The sequence below is a fragment of the Barbus barbus genome (assembly GCF_936440315.1).
Source record: "Barbus barbus genome assembly, chromosome: 21".
Taxonomy (NCBI): Eukaryota; Metazoa; Chordata; class Actinopteri; order Cypriniformes; family Cyprinidae; genus Barbus; species Barbus barbus.
The window spans coordinates 16,258,425-16,274,522 of record NC_136749.1 but is presented as its reverse complement, the minus strand read 5'-3'; the positions used below and the strand labels follow the sequence as shown (position 1 = coordinate 16,274,522).

The 16,098-nt window shown below is 36.8% G+C and overlaps 2 protein-coding genes across 3 annotated transcripts; both read right to left on the bottom strand.

Moving 5' to 3' along the window:
• Positions 1–4: 4 nt before the first annotated feature.
• fbxo32 (F-box protein 32) lies at positions 5–6,893 on the bottom strand. Its single transcript, XM_079444835.1, has 9 exons — positions 6,585–6,893; positions 5,787–5,896; positions 5,660–5,709; positions 5,489–5,581; positions 3,371–3,464; positions 2,554–2,738; positions 1,908–2,090; positions 1,607–1,750; positions 5–1,481 (listed from the first exon to the last, which is right to left on the bottom strand). Exons 1-9 carry the CDS (start codon positions 6,704–6,706, stop codon positions 1,392–1,394), a joined length of 1,071 nt encoding a protein of 356 aa, XP_079300961.1. The 5' UTR covers positions 6,707–6,893; the 3' UTR covers positions 5–1,391.
• A 4,084-nt stretch (positions 6,894–10,977) lies between these two features.
• klhl38b (kelch-like family member 38b) lies at positions 10,978–15,143 on the bottom strand. Of its 2 annotated transcripts, none has more exons than XM_079444814.1 (4): positions 14,660–15,143; positions 12,464–13,622; positions 12,278–12,383; positions 10,978–11,785 (listed from the first exon to the last, which is right to left on the bottom strand). In XM_079444814.1, exons 1-4 carry the CDS (start codon positions 14,683–14,685, stop codon positions 11,496–11,498), a joined length of 1,581 nt encoding a protein of 526 aa, XP_079300940.1. In that variant the 5' UTR covers positions 14,686–15,143; the 3' UTR covers positions 10,978–11,495. The 2 variants fall into 2 exon arrangements, with proteins under 2 accessions (XP_079300940.1, XP_079300939.1); XM_079444813.1 differs by having other exon boundaries at positions 12,464–13,817; positions 14,660–15,127.
• Between the last annotated feature and the right edge of the window lie 955 nt (positions 15,144–16,098).

The window sequence follows — 16,098 nt, the reverse complement described above, 5'->3', positions numbered from 1 at the left end:
TCCTGTGATGTGTATTTATTTAAATGGTTATGCACATTGTGTTCATGCATAAATTACCACAGTGGATACAGATTTCAAAAGTGAAGGGTCAGTGTTGGTTACTGCTGGTAATGTTTTGTTATAGCAAAATATGGAGCACATGACTTGACTGCATAAAAGTTGGTGTTGATGAGATTTATGACTCATAGCATAATATATTTTCTTGATATATTTTAATGGCAAAGTAATTCAACAGTAAAACTAATCTATAAAAAAAGATACATTTTTAGTACAGAATTATTTACTGCATTTTGTGATGCAGTCAGAGTTGAATTCATGTAAATGCAAGAACCCAGTATTACAAATAAATATTTGTAGACCACATCTATAGTTCAACAAAACCAGTCACTACCAGACATATTCAACTCATATTTTAACAAGAAACATCTCTTGTACACAAGATGGCAGTAACAATCTTGCTAGGCAATGATAGATTGTGAATTATATCAACAGGACCAATGACTTCTTGTTTTTTTTATAGATCGTGTTGCATTTCTTTGCCAAATATGTTCTTCAAATACTAAAGATAACATAGCAAGCATAGAAATTACAAGTTGGAAAAAAAGATCCAAAACATGCAAAAGTTGAGTTATTGTGAACTGTGATAAATTCACTACAAGATCTATTTAAATACTTTATTCATCGATTCCCATATAAAGCTAAATTAATATGATTCAGAGGTTTTATTCAGAAAGAATCACCCGCTAATGAATGACAGTTTTTAAATTTGCTTATGACCACTCAGTATAAGGCACCTTGGATGAGTTTACACTTCAGATCTGCTTACAACATACTCATGTATTTATTGTTTAGAAAAACAAGCACGTTTAAATTGCAAACCACTGAAAATATCAAATGTATAAAAGTGAAAAAAGTACTTAGAAAAGTATTGCACACCAGTGTTCAGGCCATTTTGGTAAACATTCCCATGCACTTGCTAAAGCACCAATTATGCTATCTGAAAATCAAACAATAAATGTTTGTGTTGCCAAAAATCAAACCTATATTACATTCACAGAAGAAACCAGGGCATCCTGACAGCACAAGGGCAACTTTTTATGCATGTAGAATCAATTTAAACATCCTTTTTCTTATCCTTAATGCAACTTTTCTTTAAGTAAACAAGATCCATACTGAATAAATACAAATAAATCTCTTATAAATACACAGACCCCCAACACAGCTTTTTAGATTCTCATCTTGCATATTTCTCAAGTACAATCAGTTTCCAAACTTCTCCACAAAACATTATGACAACTGCTTCTAATGCAACCCCATTTTCCCCTGCCTCAAGTCATCCAGGAATCCTTTGCACTATTGACACTATTTACATGGCAGCAATGCAGCGCCCCCTAGAACTTGAATAGGTTGATGAAACCCTGTGGAGACACGGCCTTGCAGCAGCTCTCTGGGTTATTGGCAGTGCAAGGATGGTTTGTATCCTAAAGTGAACAGAAAAAAAAAAAAAAAATGCAGTTATTGCCATAAAAGGACTATACATGAAAAAAAAAAAAATAGTGATGTATTTTCAAATAAAATGTGAAAAGCTAGAAATGAATTGTCTTACCTTCCAGAACAGGATGTGGCAATGTGTGCAGAACTGTAATGTGTCACTGTACTGCTCTTTGTGAGGGTAGCACCGGCACAACTTAAAATACATTTTTTTCCATTCCAACTGTCCTATATCTGACACCATTAGGCGCTTGCGGATCTGTGAGGAACATAGCAAATTACTTTAAGCAAATTTAGTGTTTGTATGCAAGATTTAAGATGTAAACAGTCACACAAATATGCAAGATTCATCTTCTCTGCCATCTAGTAAGACCTTAAGTGTTTTACATTCCATCTGAAGAGCCACAAACGTCTACCTGTCTGTCTGAGAAGTGATACTGGCAGAGTTTCTTCCACAACAGCCGATCTTCTGTCAGCACACTTAGGTCAGGGCATACTTGACCCAGGCTAACAAGATCTCGTCCGTCTGATAGACGGTGCATGATGTTCAGCTGTAAGCTAGCCGGAAGATCAAGGAAAGTCATCCCTGCGTTTGTGGGCTGGACAAATGAAAGAAGAAGAAAGTTTCTGTTTACATTCATGATCTGAGCACAATATAACACATGTTCTGTATGCCATCTGACACTTTTTTGTAGCTTAAAGGAATAGCTTATCAACTAAAACTATTTTTTTTTTAATATTCACAAAAGGAGAAATTTATACTAGCCATCCAAGCTGCTCTGGTGAACAAAGATGTCAGGATTTAAGATGTTTAGCTTTAGTCCAACAGAAAAATGCATGGTGATTCTATGTTGTTTTAAAAAAATCATATTTCAAGCTTCCATCCATTCAGTTTCATTTCACAGAAAAGAGCAGCTAAACATTCTGCTAAACTTCTCCTTTAGTGTTCCACAGAGGAAGAAAGTCACTGAATTTTGAAACAACATGAGGGTAAATAAATGCTAGAATTTTTATTTTTGGGTGAACTATCCCTTTAACGAAATAAGTGAGTTTTACACTTACCCTGTTGATCTGAATGTTGTCAAGCTGCTGTTGCCACTGCAGTATGTTCTCCATGCGATGCACCCAGATGTTGATGTTCCCCACCAGGACAGACTTGCCCATGTCCTGAACCAGACTGCACAATGATGCATATAGCGTCTGCAGCAGTTCCTTTATCGGTCGAACATTCTGCTGATCCTCAAGAACTGAAAAAGAGTGCAAATGTTTAGTTTGTAACTAACAGTTCAAGGACGCAAAACAACACGAGTGCAACAGTGTTGACAAGATCTGGTGTGTGTCACAGGATACTTTAAGTTCATGCCTGATGCTTTCATAACACACATATCAAAACAGAATACCGTTCCGTTATGATTAAGACATATAAATCATAAACCAAAGAATATGAAGAGTGACAGGTAAATTAATACAGCGGTTTGAGTATGATGTAGCTTACAAAGTGAGCAGTTTAGTTTCCCATAACAACATACACCTTTGTTTAGCTGAGATGACTTTTGGTTTACAATACATCTGATGTTCCTGTTGTCACTCTTTCCAGTGCAGGCAATTATGAAATTTCCATTCAGCTATGAGCTACTGGCCAAGCCCACCAAACTAATTTTGTTTTCGAGAGATTACAGACAACAGAATAAACAGCTACTTGACTGATTTTTGCCTAATTTTTATTTCTTATTAGCCACAAGAGAATTTCAGTACAAGCCTATGAGTAAATAATCTTTGTGAAGATGTAAATGCAAACAGACATTGTTGATGATTCACATTGGCTAATGGTTTTGCAAATGAGATGGTGAAGATGTGAGACGCTAGCAAGAAAGCTTACCTTTCTGTACAACCCTTTCCAGAATGTTCATGTAGTTTTTCTGTGCCACTCCGCTCAGTGAAGGCAGTTGGGACTTGGCGATCAGCTCCAGCAGCTGAAATGTTAGACATAAATTTCAGAGGTCAGACTAAGAGACTGTGTGTTCCAGCATTACTTACAGACTGTTATATTCCACTCTCTTCAGCCTTGGCAAAAACAAAAGGCTCAGAAATGGGCCTCCGTTGAAATGCACTCTGGCTTATGACTGTTTCAGCAATGTTGTTGTTTAGAGGTTTTGAAGACAAAAGAAGGTAACAGTTCCTTAAGATGCTACAAATGGATGGTAAAACAAAGTGCTAACTTTACTGTAATTCTGTTTGTGGACATAATTACTTGACAAGAGTAGATTCCCAACACCCAAGTTCATTTTCAAAAGCAAGGACAGCCAAGAGCAGATAGTGAGAGCGGTGTTGTGTTTGGCGGCATGACTGGCATGTAATATCAGCACAGTCCACATCATGGAGCAACACTGACCCACACTCGACCCAGCAACATGTGAGCATTGTCATTCTTCCCCTCCCCTACAGCGAGCCCCTGATGACAGACGCACCAAAAGTCTTTATGTGGAGGATGAATGTTTGGTACGATTTTTAAGTTTTTAAAAGACACTTTTCTATTTGTTTATCTACAAATTTGTTTTTTTCTATATTATATATAATATGTTTAATATTTTAAAATGTATTCTTGTAATGGCAAAGCTGATTTTCGGTGGCCATTACTGCAGTCTTCATTGTCAAATGATCTATCAGAAATCATGGTAATATGCTTTGACTTGCTTTTTTTTTATTTATGTGGAAATCAGGATTTGTTTTTGACAAGTTCAAAAGTATTTATCTAAAATATAAATATTTTTTAACATTATAAACGTCTTTTCTGTCACTTTTGTTCAATTTAATTGCTTAATAAAATATTACAAAATTGTTTAGGCATATAAAAAAAGAAAATTACTGACACCAAACTTTTGAAAACTAAGTAAAAGGATGTAAATTTTTCTACCTCAGTATACATTTTATTTCCCGGCCTTTTGGAATAATATGACAGTTATTTGTAATGGCTTTGGATTAGTTGACAATATTTTTGCAAAAACATGCAAAAGCTACACCTATTACACAGTTATCATTATCAATGGTAAATTCACACAGCTAAATGACAGTGATATGATGTACTACAATATTACAGGGTATTAGTGGTCTTTAAGTCTTTTCAAAAGTCTGTTTTTCCATCCCTACTAAACCTGATCTCTGTAACCGAGCTCTAACGCAACACCCGCGCAAGACCAGACAAGCACGAGACAAACTAAGATAAACCTGACGCTACTGTGTCTCAGCAGCGCCTAGAAACATCTAGAAAAATAAATGCACATATGATGCACTGAACTGAATTTTAAATGACCTTAGCCAAAACGTTCAAGTAAACAACTTGATCCTGATCCTATGTTTACCTGTCATCTGAAATGATAACAAGGATTCATGACCCAATTCTCCAGCAGCTTAAGCTCATCATAGCTGACTCTATACCACAGTGGAGTCAAGTGATCGGATCAGAATTCAGGGTCACAATGCAGAAAGATAGAGAGAAGGGCCCATGAGGGGGGAGTTAATGGGCACCTAAGTCACTTGACTTTCCGTTCTGGTTTCATAAGCTTTCTCAGCCTCAGCTGTCTGCTGGGACACTGCGTGACAGTGACCTCAACATCACACCGACCTGTGTTTATCTGCTCTTAGCCAATGACCTTTGCTTTCATAGATGGAACAAGTAAATCTAGAAGAATGTCCTCTAATCAGTGACCCTACAACAGAGCAATATTGGCCAACTTAAGGAGCACTTGAGTTTAAGAGACTTTAGCTACACTAAGAGTTCAAATTAAAACACACAGACAAGTTCATAAAAACTCTACCATGGTCCTTGTGCATTTGCCATGAAACAGCCCCAGAGGCCATCTTGTCTGGTGTGTGATAAGAATGAAGACAGTAGCAGATACCCAGATCCCAAGACTTAAGTTAACCCTTTCTACTTCAGAGACTGAGCCTGGATATTATCACAGTGTGCTCTGCCACAAATAGACGGGCGGAAACTCACCCTTACGACATAATTGAATCGTCTGGTGTCCTTGATGGCACTGCAGAAGTCCAAGCGATTAAATGCTTCGCCCAGAGTACAATATCCATGACGCTGTGTAAAATGATCAAAGAGGAGTTAACCGAATACTTATTCCCACTCTGTCATACTACAGGAGATAACAGGCCTTACCTCTTTGGTGCTCCCTTTGTGGACATAAATCCATTGGTCTTTGTGAAAATCTGCAATGAAAAAACGAGTCAAGATTTTTGCAGTAACAGCAGTTCGAATTTCACAAAGTAACAGTGACGATACTCACAAGGAATCTTTGTGTTGTTGTTCAGCAAGTCCTTCTTTCGCTTCTTTGCAGCCACATCATAATTAATGCTGAGGATCAAATTCTCCTTGTCATGCTCTTCTTTGCAGTAGCTGAAACCAGAGTGAAGTTGTTTATAAATGCTTTGTGTAGGATATATCTGCATAGTTTAGCAATCTGTTTGAGGAGTAGGCCATAAACCAATTTCCATCTGTACCTACAATAGTTCTAGACACAGTAAACAGTTCGAGCATATGACCTGTATTAAAAACAAGGTGATTAACAGATGGCAAAGGCATTTTTGGTTTACCACAGCTATTTACTGCAGTCCTATATTATATTAATATATATATATATATATATATATATATATATATATATATATATATATATATATATATATATATATATATGTGTGTATTATATATATGTATATGTATGTGTGTGTGTGTGTGTGTGTGTACATACATACATAAATAAATATAAAGGTATTTATATTAATGCATTTACACAGACATATAGAATATATAAATTTACAAATACAAATATAAGAATACGTATACAAACAAACAAAAAAAAACAATCTTCGGCCATGAAACAACTTCCTGACTGTAAAGTGAATCAATAGGTTCAATAGCTGTCAATAGGTTTCATGTATAAACGCTGTTGTTGATCAATTTGACGCAGATCTTGCGTCTACAGCAAACTACGCCATTTGTTTGATAATGCTGTTAGTGGTGAACAAGGGAAAATATCAGGTCAGACACTTAAAATGCAAATGTTGAAGCGTTAAACGCTTACCTCTTCCGTTCTGACACATTGTTATTCGTCTCGTTCTCATCTTTCGTGGTTTTTTTCCAGCCGTCCTCGGTTTTCACCCAGCTTTGACCAGGAGACCGCCAGTCTTGTCCAAGAAACGGCATTGTCAAGATGCGAAAACCAGTGACAACGAAAGAAAACTTGTTAGTGTTACACTTGAGAACCTGTTGAAGTGATTTTCTCGCGTGTTGGCTGCTATATTATATTATGTTGTGAGCGCGTTTCTGAAGATAAAAGTGCGCAGCTGTATTTATATTGTCAGGAGGAGAATCCGGAAATGTTCCTGGTCCCGCCCCCTTTGGTCCAACACGTGGCTTTGTTTATCATCTTCCTTAATATTGCAAAACCTCACTGGAAACATAATCACACGTAGAGTTCAGTACGCTGCTGTATCATCTGTCCTCATGCGCTTATGAAATATCATATAGTAAATGCAGTTTAATCGTTGGCGATGAGCACAAGATTTTCTTATATTCTTGTGAAACAAACAAGAAAACGACTCTTCAAAAAATCCCAGACATGATCTAAACATAGAAAGCTGACTCCTCTGTTGATTTTCCCTTATGACCAAGATCATAACATTAACTGTAGTAGCTATCCATGCATAAGTGTATGCTTCATAAATAAGAGAAAATTCTGTGAGAATGTTTGGGATTTTAGATCAAGAGGAAAAGAATCACGTGATGTGTGTGAAAGACCTTTGTAATTCTCTTGTATCAGAATATACAGACTGTATTGACTGTAAAGGAGTGGGTCAAACAAAGGCTTGTTATCCATTATGAAAAAAGCGTGTAGCCTATGTTTTTACCTTATTACTGAACCTTTTAGTAACATGATCAGAGCCCAATCGACCTCCTATTAACATAACACCATGAGTTTTGTAAAATGAAACTGTCAGGGAACCGCACTTCACACCATGATAAGGAAATATAATCTTTTGAAGTTGATTTCATCAATACCTGTTCACTTTTGTTTGGTACTGAGTTGCATACTGAGCAAGAAATGTGACCCAGCTGCCCTACATTATGATGTAATGAGAGCTGATGGAAATGAGAAACTTGCAGCTTCCTTTTATCATTTAATCTCTTTAAGACAGACGTAAGAGTTTCTCTGTGTTGATTGTTTACTTTCAGACACTTTAATTCTTTTCATCTGAAAATTGTTGTGTGTAAACCAGATTTTAGAAGATGCATATTAAAAGTGTTTTACACTTCCTTGATGCTAAATCTAACACTATATTGTAATTACCATGCAGACCTGGTTTCATTTTACACAGAGATGTATTTACATGAGATATAAATGATACTTAAATAAGTCAGCACAATAAAATTATGCAAACTGATGTAAAAAGAGAATTTTATACACACACACACACACACACACATTATTTAATTATTTTGCATTATAAAGAGTATTTCTGGAATGTTTCTCCAGACACGCAGAACTGAGCTTGTGCATATTTTAGAGCAAACTTTTTTTTTCTTGAAATAAAAACACAGAAATGCATGCCATGCGATTAAACAGTCATTTGAGATTCAACACACACTCAGGTATGTGATAAAGGTTACAGGAAACATTTCTCAACAATTTGTCTCCTCGTCTCTTCACTACAGCGCTGATGTAACCTGACTTGGCTGGGTGCTGTAAACTATTCTGCATACTGTGTTTAAAGCGGATTAAAAGGCTCCATGCAGAATTGGTCTCTCTCTACTGCCCCTTGCCAGTCTGACTGACTGTAAAAGATACAGAAGGTCACAGATCCCTCATCAAGAGGCAAATGAAACATGCATCAGCAGGAGCACATGACAAGATGCATAAGCACATGCACAGAGTGTGACTGTTGTGACATTCATACGGTGAACCATGTTGCTTCACAGGACCCGATGCTTCATACTTTCCAAGAAGTAATCTGTTTTCAGTAAGGATATTTCACTTTAGAAGTGTGTATTTATAAATTAAATTAAAATAAAAAAAATATTTATTGTGTATTATTTCCATGGAATAAATTATTTCAGTTCTAAAAATATACTACATTTAAAGTTTAGGCCAAGTCATATTTTTTTTGGAAAGAAATTATTACTTTAATTCAGCAACAGTGCATTAAACTGATCAAAAGTTAAATTACAAAAGGTTTATCATTTCAAACATGTTCTTTTGAACTTTTTATTTTTCAAAGAATCGTGAACAAATATGTATGACGGTTCCAAAAAAAAAAAAAAATCAAGCAGTACAGCTGTTTTCAACTTTGAATAATAACATTCTTGAGCAACAAATCAGCATATTAGAATGATTTCTGTAGGATCATGTGACTTAAGAATTAAAAACATGTTCTTATTACATCTTAAAAAATATTTAAATAGAAAAAACACACCCATAAATTGTTTACATTTTTTATTTATCAATTTACCAGTTGAATTCAGTTTTATTCAGAAGGAGGAATAGTGGCAGTATAGCATCATAGTTTAATTTAGGAAACATTAACAAACACAACATTTAGGCAAATATCCAATATAAATGATGTTCTGGTAGTCTAAACTTTTTAAAAGACAGATGTTTGAAATGTTTTAGTAACATTGTGACTTGAGGCCCATTTCATTAGCTTTTCATTCCAATGGTTTAACTGCACATCAGGAAGGCATTTGCCTCAATTGCAAGGCAAATACATTCAACAACGTGACATTTGTTCTACTCTTAAAATATCTTTTCCCAAGCCATGTTCACTGTTTGGCTCTCAGCTCAGGGACAAGTGTTATGAGGGGATTTCCTAGACATGTAGATGGCTAGATGACAAACATATTTCCATTTTACGATTTAAAGCTAAGAAAAGCTCAACATTTGTCTGTGAACAAGAGCAAAACAAATAAATGTTATAATGACAAGTTCATGTAACGATGTAGATGGAAATGTCTAGAAGTGTTTTTGTTTTGTGTTCATGTCAGCAGACACGCACACATGCTCACTGACACACCTGTTGCTGTTGCTCTTACACTGATTTCATCATTCCCTCAGGTTCACTCTGTGAAATGTTTCAATTTACATCCTGGACCAACCAAATCTGCGATCTGGGCCAGCCACATGATTCTGAGGGTGTAAAGTTCTCCCTTGTTTGTTTCCCAAAATAACATCAGATCACCTATAGGGGTGGTGATGGCGCAGTGGATAAGACACATGCCTTTGGTGTGAGAGACCCGGGTTCGAATCCACTGAGAGACACCAATGTGTCCCTGAGCAAGACACTTAACCCCTAGTTGCTCCAGAGGCGTGCGACCTCTGACATATATAGCAATTGTAAGTCGCTTTGGATAAAAGCGTCAGCTAAATGAAAAAATGTAAATGTAAATAGCCTGGACTAAACCCCATCATTCAGCACACGTTCAGATATGAATAAGTTTGACATAGTATAATCAATGCAAACCTCATAGAGCACATGCAGTTTAGGTCTCATTTTGCATTGAGCAATCATAACACTGATATTGTTGTTCACCTTTTTATCATCCTTAATGTCAAAGTTCAAAGGACTTGTATAACTTGTGAAGTGTGAATTTATACCAGCACAGAATTCACACTATCAGAAGAGACAGCAAGTCTCTTAGTGGCCCATCAAAACCTCCTTTGTGATTCACAGTTTCATGTCTGGGCATGTTGACACTTGTTACAGTGACAGGAAGACATATAAGACTCGGACAGGGCAATAACACTCATACACAGACACACATTTCTCTCACACATCTGCTGCCTTATGTTACCCCGTGGCATGTCAAATGATGAGTTTCATCTTCTGTGATCTAGATGATGTATCACAACAGAGCTATGTAACAATTTATAAGAATGCATTTTTATTTCAATTTGAACAGATATTACATTTAAAGGATCAAATAAACAGTATAACTAATACGTTGATATATGAAGATGTAAATTATTGATGGGGAGAGGTTTTTTTTTTTACTTAGCAATTAAAGGGATCATTTGCCAAAAATCTGAATTCTGTCATCATTTAAAAATCTAATTTCTGACAGATATGAAGGCAAGGAATAGATTGTTCAGCTGACAAAACTTCTTTCAGAAAAAAAAAAAATACTTGCAAGTTGTGACAATTACAGTCTAGGATATATATATACAGTGTGTGCCATTGAAAAGTCTATAAGGCTATCCTTCACAACTTTATTTTCTTCCATGTTGAATTCAATATGGCATCTGACCTAACTAGGTCTATTACCCTTGGGAGATTTTTTCTTCTGAGTAAAGTAAGTGTTTTGTTGTCGTTATTGTTTTTTTTTTTTTTTTTTAAATGATCCTGCAGTCCAATTTTTCTATTATAGTATTTTCTTTTGTGTTCCAGCCAGGTTTGGATTGACATGAGGCAGAGCAAATGATTACAGGTTGTTTTTAGTTTATTTTTTGGATGAACTATCCCTTTACATTTTTTACAGCCTTATAAGCCAACATACAAATAACACACAAAAGCATTATTGATTTTTATGAATTATTTACTGAAAAACATAATTTTGCATGTATAATTGATGCATTAAATTCATTTTCAACATGATGTAACCACTACACACTTGGAAAAAAAAAAAACATGATTAAAAAAATCAGTTTACAAAAGGGAGGAATGTGCAGCTATACAGTGTCAAGTGCAAAGTAATACTGAACAGAGATTCAAAAGTAACATGAGTGTTGTAGTAAACACTAATATTATTTAATTATTTATTAGATCAGGTGATCTAAAAGACACTTGAAAATCAAGTTCAAAAGGCAACATGTGCAAACATCTTAAGAGAGCTGTGAAAAATGTGTGCTATTTTTCTCGGTATGATATGTCAAATAGAGGTTAGCAAGAGACATCTATGAACCTGAATGAAGTGACTAAGCTACATTGTCACATAAATACATTCATGTAGGCAGAAACTTATCAGAGAGATAGACCAGAGCTACTGAGCCATGGTCAAATAGCTTGAATGGAAGTGTTCCCATTGACACCCATGAGTCTGCCGTTGGGTCGTAGCAGTCAAAGCTGTCTGAATCTTCCACACTCTCGTGGCTGTTAATGAAACGGCCCCCCGTGACATAGATCTTGTCATTGACCACAGTAGCAGAGTGATGCATCTTCCTGGCCTTCATATTTTCACATTTTTCAAACCTGTTGATTTTAACATCATAGGCTACCATTCTTCTAGTATAGCCTGTTGAGACAAAAAATGTAGTTGGCATGAAATGGAAATTGCGATTGCTTTTTTTCTTTCCTATTTTGACATATATATATTTTGAGTCAGAAGTTTGGAATATTTTAAATTTTTTAATGATTTTGAAAGAAGTCTCTTATGCTCACCAAGACTATATTCATTTTATCAAAAATACAGTAAAAACAGTAATATTAACAAATATTACTACAATTTAAAATAACTGTTTTCTATTTGAATATATTTTAAAATGTAATTTACTGAATTTTTAGCAGCCATTACTTAGTCTTCCGTGTCAAATGATCCTTCAGAAATTCTTCTTCTTTCAATAAATAAATAAACAATTCCTAAGTTTGATGATTTGCATGGATAATTTATAATAATCATTTCAACAGTCAACAAATAAAAATATCTTTTTTTTATTTCACTGTGACTTTAAGACCAATGCACAGGAACTCTATTTTTACAATACTACAAAAAAAAAAAACTCCTTACCGCCTACAATGTAGATTTTATCATCAATCACTGCAGCTGGTGCACAGACGTTCTTCACCGTCCTTGCTTCCATCCTATACCACAGATTCCTTCCTATGTGGTACACCTATCAAGAATAAACATCTTTTACCACTTCAAAATCATTCTTTACAATTAAACATCCAAAACAACCCGGAAATATCAAACCTGAATCATTCGAACTGGTTTCTGCATGACGTCTTCTCCTCCGAACACATATATTCTTTGGTTATGCGCAGCTACAGCTGGGTGCAGAACTGCGGTGGGAATAGGGGCCATGGCCTCCCATTGGTTGAACATGGTGTCGTATCGCTCTACCTCTTTGGACAGCTGTCCATCAGCCGTCAATCCACCCAGTACGAAAATGAAATGTAGGTAGGTGGCGCTCTGATGGGAGTATCGAGGTGTCAGCATGGGTTCTCCCATTCTCCATTGGTTTGTTTTGAGAGAAAGCGTGTAAACGGTGTTGCTAGGTGTGTACTGGCCTCCTGCCCTCATATTTAGGCCACCCAGAACATAAAGGATGCTGTGCATGCAGACATAAGCGGGTCGGTAGAGCCGCAAAGGGACTTTTGCGAGCCACTGCCAGCTATGAGTTTGCTCATCATAGAGTAGCGCTTCACGAGACGTCCGCTCGCCATTCTTACGTCCTCCTACTACTACAAGAGCCTCTTTGCAGTTTTGACGCCGTGGCACGGCCCACATGGGCTCAAGATTGCCAGGGCAATGAGTGCCGACAGAAAAGAGAAGACGACGTACAGATTCGATAATTTCTGTGCATAAAGATGATGATTGGACTAGAGGGTCATTGGCGATAAACTGGAAAAGATATGAAGGGTGGACATGTCTCAGTCTCACACGACGGAACAAGTCATGGATGGTGCCACGTCTGGAGAACGGGTCGTGATGGATCCAAGCTAGAAGAGTCTCAAATACTTGCTCCTCTTCAACGCAAAGTCTATCGTCTTCCAAGTAGCTCACCAATTCGGGTAGCGAGAGTTCGCAGAAGTCCTCGGAGACAGCCACATCTGAGAAGCTCTTCACGGCCAGCTCTCTTGCTTTTTCCCTCAAGCTTGAGCAGTGGAGGATTTCTGAGAGCCGGATCATGCTTAGGCAGTTGTCTGGACTGAGCTGGGCCTGCAAGAAAGTGGAGCAGGCTTCAAAAAGTCTTCCGTACTGAAGCATTGAGGCGGCTTGCATCAGAGGGAGAACCAGCTCCATGGTGATGCTGACGGATCCAGTGTATACATACTCCACCATACTCGTAAGGATGTCATAAGGAACACCTTGGAGGTTTATCTGGGGCTTCTGGGTCTCCAGGAAGCTGCTGCAAAACATAGCATAAAAGTAAGGGCTACTGGACACCAGAACATTGCGGTGACATGGGATCTCTTTGCCCTCAGAGCAAAGCACAACATCTGTGAGAATTCGGTTCTTCCTTAAGGTATTCAGCTCCAGGAGGAGAGTGGAAGGCAGGATTTTGTCTTTAAAATGCAAGACTTCTGATATTGGCTCATCTAAGCTGTAAAAAAAAGGAGGTTTTATAATTATAATATTTTCTGTAATTTGAATACTGGTTCAGTTGTTTTCAACCAACAGTTGGGTTAAACATTTAACCTAACTGTTGGTTGAAAACAACCCAGCATGTGTTCTGTCCAATATTTACCCAGCACTGAGTTGCATTTAACCCAGCATTTTTTAGAGTGTATAATTGCAGCAGTTTAGATGCATTTCATATAACTATTTAATTTTTAAAATCTAATTATTCTGAAAATGAGGCGATATTTACATAGCTTTTATCTAACATTCAGGATACAGATTTTCTCTACTCATGTATTCCATTGGAAGCCTATGACCTTGGCACAATAGCATCACGCCCCATACAAATTTATAGTTTATTATATAATAAATTACATACAGTATTATACAGTCTATATGCAGTTTGTGTGCGTGCGTGTGTAAAAGAATGCTATAAATAAATAATGAACAAACATTCATATCTTCCTGACTGACACGATGACTTAAACATAAGTGTGAAGTTGCATCTGTGAAACTCAACATGATTTACTCAGCAATTCCACATTTTAAGATACCTATAATAGAATGGAAGAAGATAAAAGATGGAAAAAGGTCCCTCATCACCATATTTTATAGCCAGACAACATCATACTTGTTTAACAATTCTGCATGTTCACCACAGTCATATTAATCTCCCAAGACTAGAGTTGTCCAGTTCGCCTGAAGACTGACATATCATAACAAACACATGCTATGCGGTTATCTACAATCTACACAGGTGTTGTTGTTCCATATAGTCAAAGCATCTGCGCGGAGACCTGGTTTGTCAACCATATCTCGCCTTACCTTGTCTCAGCTGACTTGAAGCACATTCTAGATGGCCCTGTAAATATCTATGTATCAAACAGAACTCAAACTCGTCCCTCTGTTTTCAAAATCAGTTCACTTCTGAAAGTTGTTCACTTTCTGAGTTTGGCAGGTGGATGTTTATAGAGACTGGGGCGACCGCGGTATGTTATTTGTTGTTCAGAAATTCTTCGAGAGGCATCAGTGTACATTCCAGTCTCCCTAAAAATAGAAATCTCTCTTCTCTGTCAGAACTGGAGCTAGTAACGCTAACACCTCCTCATGGCAGCCCCTCACCCCCTGTGTTTTTCCATAACACAAGTTTCTTCACTGTCTGCATAGCGTGTCTGAATTGCTCCATGCTCCACCACGTGTGTATGTTTACTGAGGCTGTAAACAACACCACTGGTGCCCAAATGCTATTCTAAGAGTTAGCCGCGTACTCGGAAAGACCCCCGTTTCTAAACTAAGCCCTCCCAAAGCCAGCATTGTGTTACTACAGCAGTCGTTACTAAACATCGGGGTGATGAAGGCTCAGGATGAGGAGACATAACAGCTGAAGGCTTTGAAGCCAAACATACGCAGTTATAAATTAGACAGCGCCGAGTGATGAGGGTATTGTCTGACTGTAGTCTTGTTAATTTAGTGTCATGCATTAGGGTTGCACGCTAGCGTATGAAGTTGCATCTGCATATGTTGTAATAATCAGTAATGTACGGAGAAAAACGAATTAAACAAATAAAAATCTTAATCAAATCACAATCTCAATCTATACCTCTATAATATATTATTAATCAATCTAAACAGTTTTTACAATTTTGATGAATAGATTATTTGTGTGAACTACTTATGAGGCTCTATAGCGTTGGATCGACTGCGCCATCTAGGTGTTAGGTCCCTGTACTGAGGTGTTTGTGCCTTGAGAGGTATTATGCAATAGTTGCACCTGTGCTGTCATCTGTCTCTCATGCTGTAAGCTAAAATGTGAAACGACTTCAAAAATAAATGTTTTCTTGTACCGTAAGATAACATGCTGTACAAGACAACTGTATCCACATTTGATCACACAGAAAAATGTAGGCTATTTATATACAATCATTTCTACTTTCAGAAATCTTTTTAAAAATAAGTATTTTCAAAGCACACAGGGTGAAAAATACAGGGACGTGTTAAAGAAATTTTAGTAACGGTTTTACCTGAAATAGCAAAAGAACAAAACAGCTTAAGGTAATAGCCACCTTTTATTTATTTATTATTATTATTTTTTGCACTAAACCTCCTAAACTAGACCTCTCTCTCTCACACTTTTCTAGAGAAGGCACAAATTGATAATGTAATACCATGAATGTGAGTTACTTTGGATACAATCACCTGCCAAGTGCAATAATGTATTAGAATTTAGTTGGAATTACTTCACTTTTTACTCTAGCATCACCATC